Source organism: Vombatus ursinus, unplaced genomic scaffold, assembly GCF_900497805.2.
Source record: "Vombatus ursinus unplaced genomic scaffold, bare-nosed wombat genome assembly UNPS02014797.1, whole genome shotgun sequence".
Classification (NCBI taxonomy): Eukaryota; Metazoa; Chordata; class Mammalia; order Diprotodontia; family Vombatidae; genus Vombatus; species Vombatus ursinus.
Genome location: NW_020954575.1, coordinates 962,246 through 981,346, shown reverse-complemented (window position 1 = coordinate 981,346; position 19,101 = coordinate 962,246). Strand labels below are relative to the sequence as shown.

The following is a 19,101-nucleotide window of genomic DNA, read 5'->3' as shown; positions in this document are numbered from 1 at the left end:
CACACACACACACACACACACACACACACACACACACACCCCTACCCCTTAGGAATTTACAGTAATTTATAGATATCCTATTAATCCTAACTCTTTTATTTGTAGGGAGGGGGGAGGAAGACTAAGGGGTTTGTCCTTAATTTAGAGTAGAGAACATGGACCTAAATAACTAGATTTTGACTGGATCTTTATTAAGCACCTACTATGTGCCAGGCACTGTACTAAGCACTTTACAAATATTATCTCATTTGATCTTGGGAGCATTTAGTTTTGCAAGTGTCCCTATTGCTTGTTTCAGCCTTTCCCTGGTGGCATATACCTGTAACTAAACTTTCCTAAGTTGGAGGGATTGGACAGGACAAAGTATCACAGAGAAGATGCTTCCCTTCCCACTCATAAGTATATCCTTCAGACTTTTCACCAGTTAGAGATTCATTTGTGGTAAAAGGTTTCTTTAGAAAACAATGGAACTATCCCAGGTAGTAGGACAGCTAAGTGGAGCAGTAGATAGAGTACCAGATCTGTAGTCAAGAAGACCTGAGTTCAAATCCAGCCTCAGATACTTAGTAGTTGTGTAATCCTGGACAAGTCACTTAACCTCTGCCTCAGTTTCCACATCTGTAAAATGGGTATAATAATAGTATCTACCTCATAGGTTGGGATGATCAAATGAGATAATATTTGTAAAGAGAATAGCACAATGCTTGTCACATAATAAGCACTATATGAATGTTAGATGTTACTATTATTATAAATGTTAGCTATTCTCATCATCTGTTTGCCTCAATTCCTCATCTGTCAAATAAGCTGGAGAAGGAAATGGCAAAGCACTCCAGTATCTTTTCCAATGACCCAGTGGGGTCATGGAGTGTCAGACATGACTGAAACAACTGAAGAACAACAAAATATCATCATTATAAGCCTATCAGCCATTCATTTTTAATGTAAGTTGCTTTAATCAGCTACAGTTAGCTTTTTTCCAGACTACTAGCTTGAGACTGTCAGTAAAGAAGTGATAGGCAGGAAGGGGACAATCTTCTTACCCTAATCTCAGCTTCACTTGGATTTTCCTTTTCTTTTTTGAGATTTAGAGCTGCAAGAGACTTTAGAGGCTATTGAATCCAACCCCCTCCTTTTACAGATGAGGAAACTGAAACAGAGGTTAAACATCTTGCCTAGGGTGACACAGCTAGTTAGTGTCTGAAGTGGGATTTGAGCCCAGATCCACTATAACACTGTCCACTATAACATCTCTACTGGATTTTCATCCCTGAGTTGGTGGAGTAGTAGCCCCTCAGTCTTTTTTGGGCAGTCTTGGTTTTCAACCCTTACTAATTGGAGCTCTTTTTTGGTCCTTTTAGAGGACTGAAATAGGTTGGATTTTTCTAAATAAAAAATAGACCTCATCATTGACTAAAAGGGAAAAAAAGGTTGAACAAAATAAACTTGTACGTGTAGAAAGCATGGGACTCGTATACAAAAATATGCCTACTCTAAACCATGTGAAGCAGTAAGCCAGCTACCCTGATCCTATCTAACTGGCTTCTTAAGAAGTAGGGTACTGATCAAAATGGAGTTTTGATTGGAAAAAGGAGGAATAATATGAGGCACTTTGGAGGAGAGCAAAAAAAAAATGGCCCAGTAATTGGGGACTAAGGGGAAATATGAGAGTCCTGGGCATCCCAGGGAAAGAGTCAGAAGTAATGGATCCCTAGGAATGGTGAGGTGAGGGGAGGTGGCCAGAGTGCCAAACAAACGTGCTGTTAAAGATCCTGGTTGGTATACATATGCCACTGAAGACTGTCCTTGGCACCAGCCTTAGGGCGATGACACCTGCAGCCACTGAGGTTAGGATCTGTTCTAGAGTCTCATTTGCCTTTGTCTTGATATAATTTTGCTATCTTTGAAGTCACCATTTCACAATGCTATGTATTTTGTTCTCTAGTCCTTTGTATTCTTTCCTTTCATTTTCATTTCCTTCTTAGTGGTTGGTTAAAGTTTGTATCGCTCTGACCCTTAGAGTACCCCAGTTTTTTTATGATAGTTGGGTGCTCTGAATCTTTTTAACAGTGAAATTAAGGTACATGAATTGGTAAAGATCTTGTTCAAGGTCACAAAACTAGGGATAAAACAGATTTCAAAACTCCTAGTTCTCCTCAGTTTTCATAAGACATGTATATTACTGTCTTACTGCATTATTCTTTTCTTGCTAAAAATACCAACTTTGTAAGGCAGATGCTGAGGAGGATTCTATTTCAAGCTATAATCTTACAGTATTAGATGTCATCAAATTACTATGCTCTTAAATTTGAAATAATATAGTTTGAATTCCAGTTGCATCTGGCCTTATTATTTAGCATTTCTTTGGCGTGTATATTATTTACATAGTATGTTATAGCCTTTTCCAGTGGAGCTCAGCATTCTGTGGTGGCTTGAGCAGTATCAATTCAGAATTCTTGAGTATTTATCATGTCCTTGTCACTAACTCGCTATATAATCATGAGCAAGTGCAGACATGGTGGTGAGATGGAGAGAATCCTAGATTTGGAGTCAAAGGACCTGAGTTGTGGCCACTTAACTACCTGGGTGACCTTGGGCAGTCTTGGTTTTCAATACGCATTGAGGCCCTGTTTCTGGCCCTATTTCCTCACCTATAAAATAAGGGGTTAGAATAGATGATGTTTAAGGGATCTTTGAGATCTAAATTCTATGATCCTAAGTCATGTCTTCTCTCTACAGCTTAGTTTCCCATTCATTAAATGGGAATAATGCCCCTTTCTTAACTCCTAGGTTTTTAAGAATGAAGTGAGTAGTTTATTTTTTTAACTAATTTTTGTTTCTGTCTCCTGCTTGTACACCTCCTTCAATTCCAAATATTTACATTCCTCCTCCTTTTCCTCCTCCTCCACCACCCAGGGAACCATTCCCCATAATGAAGATGAGAAAGGAAAGTGAAAAACAAAAATAGCCACTGAGTGTGATAGGGAATGTAATGTTTCACACCCATAGCCTCTCACCTCTCTGTTGAAGGCGGGGCATTTTCTCTTTTTTTCTTCAGGACCAGCCTTGATTATTATAATTAGCTTTTAGTTTCCCCTTTTTCCTCATTTACATCGTGGCAATCATCATGTATGTTGTTTTCCTGGCTTTTTGTTCCACTTTACTAAAAATTAGATGTTTGTAAAGAGCTTACTTAGCACAGTGCTTGGAACATAGTAGGTGTTCTATAAATGCTTATTCCCCACCCCCTCCATTTTCCATCAGTTTATATAATTCTTCCCTGTATTCTTCATATCCATCACTTCTTGTAGTACAGTAATATTATATTACACTCATGTACAACAGATTGTCTGGCCCCAGAATAGATATTTTTGTGAGCCCTTAAAAACTGTGCCCCATCTGCTCCATTCCTTTCTACTCTTACCTGTGTCACAGGCACAAGAGTCTGCAAGTTTATGCCCACAGCCAACATGCAGATAGATTCCTATAGAAATTTTTTTTTAATTACTCCTAGATCTATTTTTAAAAATTTCTTTTTCCCAAGCTTTAAATTTGTGCTAGTTCGTGTGATATATCAAGAAGTTTATTTGTGCTTCAATTCCTTTAACGTGGGTGGAGGTTTCTCTCTTTTCCTGTTTGACAGAGGACTGGTCAGAACCCCGAAGAGCTAACAAAGACCCTTGGCCAGAGTCATGTGAGGAGCGCATCAGGAAAGGGCTGACTAGAGTCGTCTGGGACCAAGCCCTTTGCTTACTTACACTCCTCCCTCTGGGGATTTTTGAGGTTCTTTACCACTTTATATGAGGTGAGCTCTGTGAAAATAATTTTGCACAGATGATTAACAAGAAGTAAACACCTATACCATCTGTATTTTGTGTTGTCCCCTGGCGCTCTCTCTGATGTTCATAACTGATTGCGTTTCTGGTGGCCCCTTTCTAGAAGAAATAAAGTGAAAGAAACAGAGCTTTGTGAGGCCCTACTGCAGCATCAGATGGGTTGATCTGTCAATTACAAGGCTGTTTGAAAGCAATACCTTGGATTCTGTATTGCCCTAGACAAGGTACATAGTCCATATTAGGTATGACGTTTTGTTTTTGGTGGTGGTGTTAAGTTTTAAGCCAGAAGGTTATTGTCTCATCGTGTGCCTTTGAGTACAAATTGCAAGGAAAAAGAACAGTGTTTTCATTGGGAAGCTATTCTTGACTATCCTGGAAATGAGGTCTGAAATGAGTGCTGACCACACCTTGGTCTTCCTCTGGGGAGCAGAACACTTTATAAACATTAACTCCTTTACCCTCTGGGCATCTCTACTTAAAAGGTAAATAGAACTGAAAGCTTTGATCAAAGACAGTTGAAGAGTTCATAGGCCACACTTGTGTTACAGAGATCCATTGTGAAGGACCCATCATAATGATCCCCAAGGAGTATTGTTCCTGTGCCCTTGCTCCACTGTGGGCTTCTTAGATGGTGTGGATTGAACCTTTTTAGTGTGGGTCTCTTGCGGTGTGGAATCTGAAATGCTGCAAATACGACCACTTGTCCTGTGCAGCTTCAGGGCTCCCTGCTTCTTTATAAGGAAGAAGAAATCAATACACATTTTCTCTTACATGCACTCGGCAGCACTCCCCCATCTCCATCTGAGATCCTGAGCCTGCAGGGAGGGAACATAGTATATGGAGCAGAGCTCAGTCAGCTCTCAGGTGAAGGAAATGCAAACTGCTCATTATATTCTTGAGAATCAGATTTTTTATAGCAATTCATATGATTGACTTAGGTTACAAGTTTCTCAGCTTGAGTGAGTAGTTAGTGGATATGGACTGGGTAGGAATTGACTTCCCCAAGAGGGAATGAGGGCCAGAATATTATTGTGCCACCCAGCAAGTTGTCTTTGCTGGGTAAATGCCCAACAGCTAAAATAATCAAATAGCTGTAGAGGTAGCATTGGTAGTAGAGTCTCAGCTAAGTCTTGCCAGGGAACATTAACAAAGGCAGGGCCTGAGTTCACCTTTTCCTTTCCTAAAGAATTTGTTCTCTAGAAGGGTGAATTAGAAGACATAGCAAAAAGAGGGTTGGCAGGAATGGAGGGTGATAATTTATGTGCAGTAATTTAATATGCTTACTAACTACTCATAGGCCAGTTGTGTTGACTTAACCCTCACTTTTCCTCTGTGCCCCCCCCACCTCCAGCCTCATTAGAAGACTAATGCAGAAAATACATGAGATCTCTCAGAACTTTTTCTTCTAGATTCTTTTATAGGAATTATTACTGTTAGTATAAGATTTTCTAGTTTTAAAGAACCTTAGAGATATTAGGATCATAGGAGTTAGGGCTAGAAGCCCCTTAATTGCACAAATAAGGAACCCGAGGCACAAAATGGTGAGGTGATTCTCTCCAGGTCTTATAGCTCATACGTGGCGAAATTGAGACTTGACCCTCCATCTTTTGCCTTCAGACTCAGACTCTGGGTGCTTTTCCTTCTGCTTCATGCTATACAAAAGGCAAATAGAAAAGACTGACAGTGGTTATGCCCTGCCTGAAATGCCCTCCTTCCTCATCTCGCCTTAGATACCACCTTGCACATGAAACCTGTGCTCATTCTCTCAACTCTAGAGCCCTCCCTTTGTGTTTATTTTGCATAGTCAGGCGGTTCAGCTGTTTGATTATTTCAGCTGTTGGGCATTTACCCAGCAAAGACAACTTGCTAGGTGGCACAATAATGTTCTGGCCCTCATTCCTAAGGATGATGAAATTGTGTATCAGAAGATGTAAAATTCACGTTATGCTTAAACTGTTCCTTAATCGTGCTTTCAATGCAAGTGTTACAGCAGAACTTCCTGTACTTACCTATACCGTTGCCTGTTGGCTCCTGATAGATGGTGAGCTCCTTGAGAGCAGGCATGGCTTCATCTGAGCAATCACAGTGCCCAGCACTGCTGTTTGTAAGTGCTTGTTAGCTCATGGATGCTGTTGACACCACAGCAAGGTCAAATGAGTAATAGATATAAAACAGTCCTGTGTTTACTGAGAGGGAAGAGCCACTGAAATCCAGAGTGATGGTGATATGATTGAAACAGTGGCCTAGGGATGGTGGTGGTGGCAGCACCCTAGAGTCAGGCAGGTTTATTGAACCAGTCTGCAAAGCTCTCTGCTTCGGTCTTCCATTGCTTAAATGAATATAGCATTCTTATTTGTATAGTAGGAGTATTAAAAGCAAGAAGCACTGACTTTGGGCTATCAAATTATGACATCCATAGCTGTTGGGCAGTCCTCTGTGGTCTCTAGTACCTGGCATTAGATACCTTGAATTGGCATTTTGGAGTGCAGAAGAAGCGGGCTAGGTTGAAGGAGTGACAGAAGGAAAAACTCCTTGGCAGAAGTATGAAGCAGGGGCTAAAGTAAATTGCTTGCATATGGGTTGTGATTCCTAAGAATGGTTTCCTGGAAGGCCCAGAAACCTTTTGTCTCTTCCTGGCTGTTATTTTGGTTCACATGCCTTTCAGCTATAGAGTGCCCAAACGTGTCCTGTTATTTTTCATGCCTTTGCCACACTATAGAGGAGGGTGGCTCTCTTCTGAACTGGGATGACATGGAAGGTAAGACCCTTGCCTGCACATGGTGGTGGGATGATTTAAGCTGCATATCATATTTTTACTGGGTGTTTACCTCAGAAGTTGAATTATTTAGGGTTGGTGCCCTGTCTTCAAGTGGAATGGAGGCTATGTTTCCTCTCACAGTCAGTATTGTTAGCAGAGTGCCTTCCTTGTTTGACTATCAGTCAGCAACAAGCACTGCTGCTGCATTAGAGATGCTTAGGTCTTCAGAGATGGGAGTTAAATGCAAACTAAGAGATGCTCAACTGAGCTGCTCCCTCCAGTGTATGGGGTCGTTGTGCAGTGCCCATGATGTGGACTCTAGTGGAACTGTGGTGTCCTATCTCACCTCCAGTTCAGTTGGAGGAAGTGATTCACGTCCAAGCAGTGAAACATCCCTTGGCTTTTAACAGGAGCTGTTAGAGGGGCCGGTGTTTGAACAAGGAGCTTTATCTTCCTAAAGCTGGCAGTCACAAAACCGTAAACACAACACGGACCAACTCTATTGCCTAGAATCCTAGTGGCTTGACGTTAGTTAATATTAAACATCTCCAGCAAGGTGGGGAGCTCTACAGCTTAGCTGCAGAATAAAAATAAATAAAAATAAAGAGAAAACCCTGTTAAAAGCTGCAAGATGATTTGTCATCTTTCCTTTGTGAGGCAGTTTGTCTTTACTCGCATCAAATCTGTTAAAACAGTCAAACTGTGAAAGTGGACATCATCTTAGGAATATAGAATATTAATGCACAGGAAAAGAGAGGTCCCTTTTGTCTGAAGAATGTCTCTTCCCCTTTTTGAATTCTGAAGGAGGCAATTTCTTTTTCTTTGGCAATTGTCTTGTGAGTGCTAAGAATGTGAACCTGGTGTCATGGGAGGGAGAGCTGCAAGTACTTTATTCCTTCCTCCATCGGTACACATCCAGTCTTCGAGAAGGGGTCCAGATGGAAGCTAGAACGGAGTCCTCACTGGCTTGTTGGGGGCTGGATTTCTGGTATGGAGATGTGATTGGAGAAGGACATAGCCAAGAAGGAAGTATGTAGCTGATGAAATGGGGTTGCTAGGAAGGTGTCCATTTTGAACTGCTTTGAGGTTAATGGAGGTATAGGATTGAGGGAAGAAATATTTATAAATAAACTATTGCTCCTATCCATATCTATTTGCTCCCTCCCCTCCTCTCCAACCTCCTTTGTTTGGTATCTGCTCTTGCTTCTTAAAAATTTATAAATCTTGTGTCTGATCTTTAGGAGACAGGCCGGAGGTCACATGTCAGCATCTGTAATTTAAAGCTGCAGGGCTAAAAGCATTTGCAGGGGCTTGAAGGACCTAGTTTTGACCTGACCAAAAGAGCGAATTGAAACAGCCCTTCTTGAGTCTCCTTCAAGCGCTGGGGAGGCTGGTGATGAGAGCTGTCACACTAGGTAATTTATGGGCTCCGGTTTGCTCGGAGTGGCCAGGGTGGCCTGGCTTCAGTGGAAATGCATCACGCACTGCCATCGTGTGGCCAACTGAGAATACATGCCCTGGTGGGTTCTGTGAAAAGGGTAGTAGGGTGGATGGAGAGGCTCACTCTTTCCTGTCATAAAAGCACAGCATTGTCAGCTACTGTGTTAATGTTAATTTGCCTCTGTTAAGAATCATAATTTGGGAATTACTAAAGATTTTGTGTTTCTTTATAGATAGTCGTGTTAAAGTTTCAAAACATCCTTAATAGTTACTCCCCTGTCTCATGAGAGTCCCAGTGTTTAAATAAATATTTTTTAAAATCTGACATTGGGATATTTATTCCTTGAGGAAACTGTGTCTCACCACTTCCTTCTCCCCCCCACTCATTCCCTTCGCTTTCCCTTCCCTATCTCCCCCTACTTTTTTTGCCTTTCCCCTCCCAACTAAATGTGTTATGTGTTTACTTCTAGATTCTCAATATCCATCTGTTCCTATATTCATGATGATAAAAGATGGGTTAGTCACCTTCCATCCACCTCCCTGGAAAGCGTTCAGGGTTGCTGCCTACTTGTCATTTGGATCAAGATGTTCTTTTTTAGAGGGAGTTTCAGAAACCTCTCTTGGGCATCTGTCTCACGCATAGGAAGTCGTGAATGTGTCCCTGTGGACTAATCCTGAGTAGTTTTGAAACAAAGGAAAGATCAAGGGAGAAGGGACTGTCTGCCGCGGTAGAAGAAGGGAGAAGGAAAGTGGTAGCTGGGATTTTTTGATTCCACCAATGAGTGCCCTTGGGTGAGTTGAGTTTGGGAGCCTGCCATGCTGTGCCATGAGAATAGTTCCTGTATCTTGTATAAAATTTGCATGAACCTGACCTTTATTTTGATTTGTGTTAATCTCTGGGCACCTCTGGGTAAACTTAAACACTCAACACATGATCTTTGCCACCTTTTGTGGCATTATTACTGCTCCAAAAACTATAATTCAGCAATTATTTTAAAATGTCCAATCTGAATAAGGCCCTGTGCCAGGCACTGGGGATACAGAGATGATACAGAACAGATGTCCTGCCCTGAAAGAGCTTACAGCCTAGCACGGGGAAAGAGACATGCAGAGGTAGCCAAGATACAGGTTAGAATCTAATTAAATGCCTCTACATTATGTCATTCACAGTACTATGATAATACTGTAAATCTTTCTGTGGTTCACTTAAATCCTAACAGATGGTTTGGATGATGGGACCAGGGTCCTTCTTAGTGTCTGGTAAGTATGCCCAAGAAATGTAGAAATGAGCGTTTCCAGAGCACTTAAGATCATAGGTTTAGATCTGGAAGGGACCGTGGAGCTCAGACAGTAAAGCCTAGGCTTCTTGTCTCTCACTTATCAGAGCCCATCCAGACCCAGGCAGAGTCTGAGCCCCTTTCAAGCTGCTTAGATGAGATAGTTGTCACTCTCTTCCTTCTGTTGAGATAGTGGTTGAATAGGCATTATTACCACCTGCTCTGCTTCTGTGCCCTCCGGACCCTGTCTCTGTCATCTGATCTACTTATGCCACGGCAGGGTCCTTGGGCCTTGCTTTCTGACCCACTGCTTTACCTTAGCCTTGTCATCTGCCCTGTGGCTGAATCTCTTCTCTCTATCATCTCCCCTAATTAGAGTGTGAGCTTCTTGAGGGCAGGGACTTTCTCACTTGTTCTTTTTGAGTCCCCAGAGCCTAGCACAGCACTTGGCACATACTGAGCAATTACTAAGTGCTTTTATATTCATTCACTCATTCATTCATCTAGTCCAACTTGTCTGTTTATAAAGGAGGCACCTGAGGCCCAGCGAGGTTAAGCGACACTTGTCTGTGGTCACACAAGCAGCAAGGAGCAGAGCTGGGGTTCAAACCCAGGTTCCTTGACTTCAAAGTCAGGGAGGGCTCTTTCTGCTGCATCTTGTTGTGCTTTTAATTGACAGGACATCATCAGCAGTAAATATTATGTGCACTGGCACATTGGCAGTATTCTATGCCAATAAGCAGACACAGAATAGGAAAGTTGCCTTTTGAGGTTGGAGAACAAAGACCCATCTCTTCTGTTTCATGTTCTCCCAAGTGCCTTGTATACAATCTGTCTCCAGAGAAGGCCAGACACTCATTTGATAGATCATCTAGCCCATCCCCTCATTTTACAGAGCAGGAAATGGAGGCTCAGTGAGATGACATGACTTGACCAGGATCACACGGCTAGTTAGCAACAGAGTCAGGACAAGACCCCAGACCTCCTGACTGGGTCCCAGGCCAGCAAGCTTTCCACTGCATCAGGCTGTCTCACTAAGTTTATTGTTTGATTTAAAAAGACACAAACACACACACACACACACACACACACAAAGTAGATGAGCATCAATGATGTTATTAGATGTGCTAAGTATCTCCACTGTACTGAGATTATTCTTGCTCCTTCAATCATTATTACAGGTTGGGAAGCAGTCTGGAGGGGCTGCCCATCCTCCTTGGTTTGGGCAGGACTTTGGCCAGATCCTATCTTCCCAGCTTGAGAATTCTGGACTCCCTTTAGCTGCTTAAGTGCTGTGTTCATCTCCTTTGATTCTCAACTCTGTGTTTTCTAAGCACCAGTGTCAGGTCAGTCACCACATATACTACACAACTACTGTGTGCAGAGCAAGGTCTCCAGCACTGTAGGGAAGGGGGCAGGGGGTGCAGAAGAATGAGAAGGCACCACCTGCACCCTTGGGCACTTGACAGTCTATTTAGAGAGACAAAGCACACACGTGAAACAAGCCAAGGACATGTTTTCAGAGCAACAAATCAACATGCATAAATTAATCCAATACAGTATGTGCAGTGTCTTATTTTAATCAAGTAAATGACAGGTTTTGCTTGGAAGAGTCTCTTTGCCAGTAGATTTCAAAGAACCAGCCTCAGATCTTGGAAAGTGACATTCTTTCCTGGGGAAAATGACTTTGGGGTGATAGGGTAGGATGAGGAACAGCAGGGAATGATTGCTTTCTGCCCACATTTCCTACCACTGTCTGTATTTGGGGGCAGCACTGAATGGCATCCATAGTGTTACAGAAATTGGTGAGGAGGAAAATAGTGTTTGGGAATGAGGTGGGGGGTGGGGAGGATGTAGGTACAGTTCCTTCAGGAAACACACTCCTGGTTACTGCTGCAGGCTACAGGCCTTGGAAATTGAGAGCCAACCAAGATCATTTGCAGGTTTCATATGCCCCTGTTGTGCTATTTGTCCTACTACCATCATGAGCTACAACTGTCAGCATTTGAGTCTCATGATCAGTGTGCATGTGGAGAACAAGAGCGAGAATGTTTGTATGTGTATGTGCGTGTGCCCATCTGCCTTACAATGATGGGCATTTGCCTTGCATTGTTCAGTAATGTTTGAAATGTACCTACTGCTAAGTACAATTGATTGCATTGTACAGATGTGCACAGCTTGTACTTTTTTTTTTTTGAGCATGGTCAGAAGAATTGCATAATAAATAATTAAAGTCCAGATCCTAATACACACATACACACATTTTATGGAAAATGGCTGCTAATCCATGGCCATTTTTTCCAGAAACAGGTTTTATGATAATATAGTAAAAATATTAAATTAGAAAATGCCTCACTAAGGGTTATAAAACCTTACTACAGTCAAGATAGGTAATTATCCCCTCTACAGCCTAAATGACAGTTTAAAAGAAATAAAAATGTTAGTGCTCATTACTTGCTTTTGTAGGTTGCAATAAAGGGTAAGTTAAATTTTAATTCAAGGAAGAGCCCCTGCTATCGACCTTCTGCCTTTCTCTACCTCAGGTGTAAGTCCTGTTAATTACTCTATGTAGGTTATTCTTCTGCATGGTACTAATAGCAGTATACTCTAAAGGTGCTAAAAGTCACCTTTTCGCCAACGGACGTTCCCACTGGCAGTTGAAGCTGAGTATGTTGGGGGGTGGACAAAGGGCGGAAATACATTTCAGCTCAGTGACTCAAATTTCAATTCTCAATATGATTGGTAGGAGGAATTTTTTTTTTTAATTCTGACTTCATTATGCATAGCCTTAAGGGGGGGACCAAGAGTATTAAACTATACACTTAGCCTGCAGAATCAGATGGAGACAAGGTTAACCTGAAGGATTGATAGTTTGGCTCTCTGCATGGCTAAGTCCTGGTGAGGGAAGATGCTGCAGGGGAAAATATTTCTGTACTGTAGAAGAAAACGTGACTCTTGATTCCTTGACACTTGTTTTGTTAAGAGGGCTAGGTGGTTATTGCTGCTGCTGTTATTTTATTTTGCATAGGGTCGGGCTGTCTTTCACAAACTGACTGATGCCTTGTCCTGAGCACTGGCCTCTGGATCCCAGGTCTTTCTGAATCTAGGAAAACCCAGCTAGCTCCCAGTCTGCTGAAACTCAGAAAACTCAGTATCCCTGTAGTTTATGATTCTGAATTTCTGTCCCCAACATCACTGGATTCCTTCAGTGAATGGAAAATTCAGCCAGAGATGAAACCTCTGAATTTAAAAATGGGGTAAAGGACAGTTTGTGTATGTATGATTGTTTAGAAAAAGGCATCTATCTTTGCAAGGCACTTAACCTCCCACTACCCCAGGCTACTATCTAAGACTGTAAATTGCAGAGCAGTTGCAGATCTTCATTGGTAGAGGGAATTTCCTCACCAGGAGTCCCCTGTACCAGTGAGTTCATGGAGCAGGGGGAGGGAGGGTAGGAAAAAGAGCCATTTAAAACTAGGAGCCAGGCTCAGCTGCTCACATGGCTCCATAGAGATCTCATGCACTTGTCTTTTGTGGGGCAGCACATGGGTAAAGAAGAATTCTTGAGAACTCATAAGGAACATATAGGGGAAAAAATTATTTGAAAGCCAATTCAAACTCCCTTAGTCATCACTACTAGATGTTTTGATTTTCCCTGCTATATGAACATTGCTCATATGCATGAGTGTTTTGCATACGGATGCTTTTAAAAGCCTGGAAATGGACATTTTTTTCTGTTCTGAGAACTGAAGGGTCCAGTAGAGTCTGTACTGAGTTGGTACTGGTGCTGAGACCTTTAGGTCCTGTGAGTTGGTGAATCTCTCTCTTTATATCATTTTCTTCCCTCCCAGCTAAGAGTTAAGGGCTAGAGACTCTCCTGAATGGAAGGCAGAGGAGAGCAGAACCCTGTGGAGCCTCTAGAGGAGCTCGTGATAGTCTGTGACCTTCATCTTGGATTGAAGAGAAGACAGGCAGCAGCCTCCAGGGGAGCCACCTTAGGGGAGGTTGAGCCCACGTGTTTTACATTCAGTGGCTCAGATCAGCCTTCATAGAAGTTGTCAAGAAGTGTCCCCTTCTTTCTCCCCAGGGCTGTTGTGGTTCAGCTTAGGATGGGGGAGGGGGAAGGGCGGTATGACATAAACCTTGCTGAGCTCCTTGGAGATTATGAGAAGTGACCATATTAACAAAAATCCACAAATTGGGAAAGAAAATCACAAAAGGACTTGCACCTTGGGGGGGGGGGGGGGGAAATGAATAAATCATTCTGTTAGAATCCCATGGGACCCTAGACATCATATAAGTCAAATCTCATTTTATAAATGGGGAAATTGAGGCACATAGACAAGTGACTAGAATTGATCTTGAATTATGCCAAGGGGGACAGAGAGAAGAGAAGCAACATTTCTATAGTGCATACTACCTACTGCATGGCGCTTTACAATTATTGTCTTGCTTGATCCTCACAACAACCCTGCAGGGCAGGTGCTGTTGTTATCCTCATTTTACAGTTGAGGAAACTGAGGCACACAGGTTAAGTGACTTGCCAGGGTTACACAACCAAGAAGTATCTGAGACCAGATCTGAACTTAGTCTTTCTGACTGTACCACTTGGCTGCCTCATGACTAGTCCATGATCACAGCTAATTAGTGGCAGAGCCAGGGCTAGAACCCAGTTCTTGGACTCCTACCATTGCCTTGATTGTACCAACTTCAGGGACTCATGATTTTGTTGTTATGGATGCTCCCTACACTATTGCAGATTATAATGCCTCTGTAGATGGTTTTAGGGTGTTGGCTGTGCCTGGTTAATTCCCTTCAGGACTTTGAAAGCAGCTTCTTATTTTTAAGTTTCTCTCTTTCTTGTAACTTGATTTCTAGATGAGGTTATTGTTTGTTGTCATAGTTCCTGTCCATAGTCACTGTAGGGAGCTACAAATGCCCCTGAAGAAACTCGCGTTGAAGACTTACCACACAAAAACAGCAGATGCTGTGATGTTTTCCAAAGCTAGGCAAAAGATATTATTAAATAAAAAGTGTGGCTCACCAGTACTGTGCCTTCATGAGCTTAGGAGCTCAGAATTAGCGGTAATAGGAATTAGGCCATGAAACTGACCGGTTCCATCTTCATTGGGTTGAGACTGTTTCCTCAGCCCATTTCTTCTTTCATTCAAGATGTTTGTTGGGCCATTATGTTAAATAATGGTGCCTGTCCTGTGCCATCAGGTTATCTGTCCTTATTTGGCAAGAACTTCCACATTGTTTTTCCTGTGGGCCAGACTTTATATATTGTAAGGTATGCTTAGCTCTGCTGGGGAACTCTTGGTTGGGCCCTCTGACCTCTGAAGTGAAGTTCTGTTCAGTGACCATAGGCTGCTGTATTCTGGGATCTGCCCCTGTGTGGTGGTGGTGTCTTCTTTTCCCCCCTACCTCCCCACTCCCCAGGTCCTCCCCTCAAGCCTGACCGTGTCCTGCCTCCCTCCCCAGTCCCCACAACCATACACGTTCATTCAGTCTAGCAGCTCCCTATTGTCCGTAGGATCAAATAGAAAGTCTTCTGTTTGTCATTTAAAGCCCTTACAACCCAACTCCTCTTTACCTTTGCAGTCTTCTTACATTTCACTCTTCTCCACATAGTCTGGGACCCAGTAGCACTGACCTCCTCGTCATTGCTCACACACAACACTCTGTTGCCCACCCCTTGCCTTTTCACTGGCCGGCCCCCGTGCCTGCAGAAGCCCTCTCCTGGTGCTTCCCTCTTACTGTCCTCGCCCCCCCCCAACCCCCCCCCCCCCCCCCCCCAGTGCTTGTGCTTCCCTCTGGAGTGTTTCCATTTGCATTGTGTTTTTTGCACGCGTAATTTTTTACATTGTCTTTTCCAATAGAATGTGAGTTCTTTGAGGGCAGGGATCCCATTTTTGCCTTTCTTTGAATCCCCAGTGCCTGGCACAAAGTCAACATCTAATAATATGTTTATGTGACTTGACTTTTACCTTTTTACTACCTTCTTCTTTAGGCATTTCTTGACACCCCCCACCAAGTGACTCTATGAATATGCAGCACAAGATCCTGGGTGTGTGTGCGTGTGTGTGTGTGTGTGTAAAAATCCAACCTTTAGAAATAAATAAGCTAGTCTAATTTTTTATTGGGGTGAAGGGAAGGGGAGGGAAAAGGGGAACTCAATTCTACTATTGGAACGTCTGCGTATGCAATATTAATTGGAATCTTGTTGCTGGGTCATTTTCATTGTTTTTCAAGTACCGTCAAGTCCAAGAAAATGTATGAAAACTAAATTATATCCCCCACATCCCATTCCTGATTGAATCCTCCTTAGAGTGTGGCAGTCTCATACATCCTATTAAAATATTCAATCTTGTTTTTTTACTTGAAGAGCCTGTCTGTAAAGGGCAAACTTAGAGAAAGCTCATTCCCTAGAGACAGGGTCCCCAGCCACCCTGGAATAGTGACATATTTCAGTGCAGCCTGTGGTTAGTTTGCTCAGAGGCTCCTTTCCTTCCTCTGTGTTTATGAAGGAAGGAGGACTGTGGAATGCACTTAGTGGATTTTCTGTTAAAGAACATTAGAGTATTTCATATCTCTTCGTCTGGATTTAACCTTGAAAAAGTTACCTGGCATGCATTTTTTTTTTCATATTTTCCTTTTGGTTTTGTCTTTTAGGACAGAGCTTTATCGATCACTCTTTGGAAAAGTCAGCACACCTGCAGAAGACCCTCCAAATTAGGGTTACCCACCGCCTTCCAGGCAGGTGTGTCTTTTCTACTGGAATTGAAGAGACAGCCCTAGAACAAGAAGCTATCTCCATATGCCAGCACTGGCTGCTCATCTAGTTAAACAGTTGACACCTCTTTGACACCTGAGGCTGAATTTAGTGGGAGAGCTAGAGCAGTTCCTCAGGAAGAAGTATCTCTAATATGCACCCACTCATAATACCTGTTTGATACCTCCAGGACATTAAGGATCATCTCCCTCTCCCTTTTTAAAAGTTTCTTCAGGGCTTTGTGTGGCCAAGAGAGCCATCCCTTGTATCTTCGATGATCACAGAGAAGTGCTGTTGGTTTTGCTGCTTGTAAACATTTCGAAAGCATCGGCAGTTAGAGGACCCTGTATTCTACTGGAATGTTCAGTAATTGGTTGGGAATTATTCTTTCAAGCAAGAAGCTATTTGAATAGACATTGGGACTGCATGTCATAAGACTGCACTGAAAGAAGACAGCCTGAGCAAAATGCTTCTTGTCCTGATCAGAAGTTTTTCATGGCACTGAGCCACAAGGAGCTCTAGAAAATCCTGATGGTCACACCCACCCTTTTTTTTGCAGCTCAGAAATATTTGTGGATTTTCAGTTAAATATTGATCTCTTGACTTTCTTTTCTCTGTTTTCCTCTAACTAATAAGGATTCTTTCAGAATCCTGTTCCTTTCTCACCACTCATGACACACTTTATTGAGGTTAACTCTGGTGTAAATCTAGCAGGAGCAGATGATTCACTTGTTTTTCATCCAAAGGTCAAAAGCTGGAAATTAAATCCCCATAAGGGGGATTTATTGGCCTGCTGTGGTCAATCTACAATGAAGATGATCGTGCATAAGTAATGCATGCATATGGATGGAGCAGCACGTAGAGCCAAGTACTCAGCTGCATCCTTTGCTCTGCCCAAGTCTTTATTTGATGCCTTAGAGTCTAAGAAGAGACCCTTAGACCAGCTCACAAAGTGTAATTGTCATAAATACAGAGTTGTGGTTTGGGAAATAATATTTTGGCGATGAAAATGTCAGAACAGAATTACAGATTCTTATTTTACATACATATATGTCTTCCGAGCACAAGATGGGGGGCAAATAGAAGGGAAGAAGGTTTTTCCACTCTAATTAATGGGTCTTTTTTTCATGGTGACTTGTTTTTCCTGCCTCGATATTCACCTCTTGGGTTTGACTGTCAAGGAAACATAAAATTTTCAGTGCTGCTCCATTTCCAGAAAATATCAATCACCAGAAATATAAGGCATCACTCAAAAAAGATCTCTTTTTTGAATATAATGTATGATTCTTTCCATCTGGCCTGAGGACTTCCAGATAATGCATATTATAACAGCAAGTAAATAACTCTTAAATATTTCTATGAACGTAACACCCAGCTTGCTTTCTTAAGGGGATCAGGCTTTTTGTCACTGTCAAATTTTATCAGGTGAAGAATGAGATCTAAATAGGTGTTCCAGAATCTTTGAAGCAAATATGCTTAATTAAAGTGAATGAGAAGTTGGGAGCAATGCAAAATACCGAACAGGCAAGGGGTTTTCATCGAAGGGAGGCCTATGTTTTAAAATTCAGAATACCACCCTCCTTCCAGCCAAGAGTAAATTGGAAACTATTTTAATTGACACGGATACTGCAATTCAACTGTTACTAGAAAGACAGATTAGTTGATTGATTTGCATTTTAATAAAACTAATGCTTTACATTTTGGTGGCTAATGCTGATTTTTAAATGAGTTCAGAGCTGTTATCTAGAGTTTCAATCCAGAGACCTTTTTCAATGTTGACTGAAGCATTCTTTCCTTTGTATGGCGTTTTGCTTATTTTATTCTTGACCAGCTGACTACTTACGGCAGCTACAAACCAGGGACCGTGAAGAGCCCAGCAGTACACTGTGGTAGGCAGAAGGAAGGGAGAACAACTGGGTAATGTCCAAAATGTGATAGCATCCTTTCCTGTCCTCCTTCTGTGCCACAGATGTAAGTTGCCAGGAAAGGCTCATTGAGCTCTCCTTCTCTTCACTATACATACATACATACATACATACACACATACATACATATACATATATATATATACACATACATACATACATACACACATACATACATATACATATATATACACACACACATACATACATACACACATACATACATATACATATATATATATATATACACACATACATACATACATATATATATATATATATATTAGAGGCTGCCTTTAATGTTGCATTGGGCCTCATCCACCATTCTCTGTCACATACAGCACGAAGGAGGAGGTGGCATGCTGGGCCAAGGACTGGTCCTGAAGTTCATTCCTTGCTCCTTAGGGGATGTTTCAGCTCAGTGCCTTCCTCTGGAAGGATTAAGAAGCTATGGCCCTTAAAGTGCTTTGAGATGCTTCACTGAGACATGCCAGATAAAATGGAACCATCAGTCTCCATAGTTTCTCCCTTCGTTGGCCTTCCCTCCCCGCCCCTTCTCTTTGGATCACATTGCCACCTCACATCTCATTTGCTCTCTACTCTCATCTCCAGTTCTCTTGCTTGTTGCTACTTGAAACTCTTTTGTCCCAGTGTCCTCCTAGATTTGTAGGGGGGCAGGGGACAGTGGCTTGTGTTGGCTTAAGTTTATGAAGGTTGAACTGTACCGTCTTTTCCTGTGTAAGCATATTCTCTCTGGAACCTTTTCTGTTGTTTTTGCCTCCTTTGTAAAACCCCTTGGTGAGTGTTCTTCACAGATTTGTTCTGGCCTCATTTAGCTTTTAGACTGAGATAGCAAATAAAGGATTCTGTTGGTCTTGACCCCTGTCCTCCCTTTCCCCCTATCCCTAGCTTGCCCTGAATTTTGTAAGGGTTGCTAAATATTCCCTAGGATTCTTTATCCTGTATGGCCACTTCATACCAGTTGATCTAACAGGAGGACTGAGTCTGTGGCCCTGAATTGATCCAGAATGTACCTTTTGAAGTGCAGTTGGGCCTTTAGCATTTCCTACGGCTTCCTTCCACAGACATT

At 42.2% G+C, this 19,101-nt stretch overlaps 1 protein-coding gene across 1 annotated transcript in view; it reads left to right on the top strand.

Moving 5' to 3' along the window:
* Positions 1-17,784, top strand: part of AATF (apoptosis antagonizing transcription factor) — a 102,641-nt gene extending 84,857 nt beyond the window's left edge. Inside the window, exon 12 of the mRNA XM_027870526.1 lies at positions 15,987-17,784. Coding sequence (XP_027726327.1) covers positions 15,987-16,050 — 64 coding nt within the window. The 3' untranslated portion in view covers positions 16,051-17,784. The remainder of the gene's footprint in view (positions 1-15,986) is intronic.
* Positions 17,785-19,101: the final 1,317 nt, after the last annotated feature.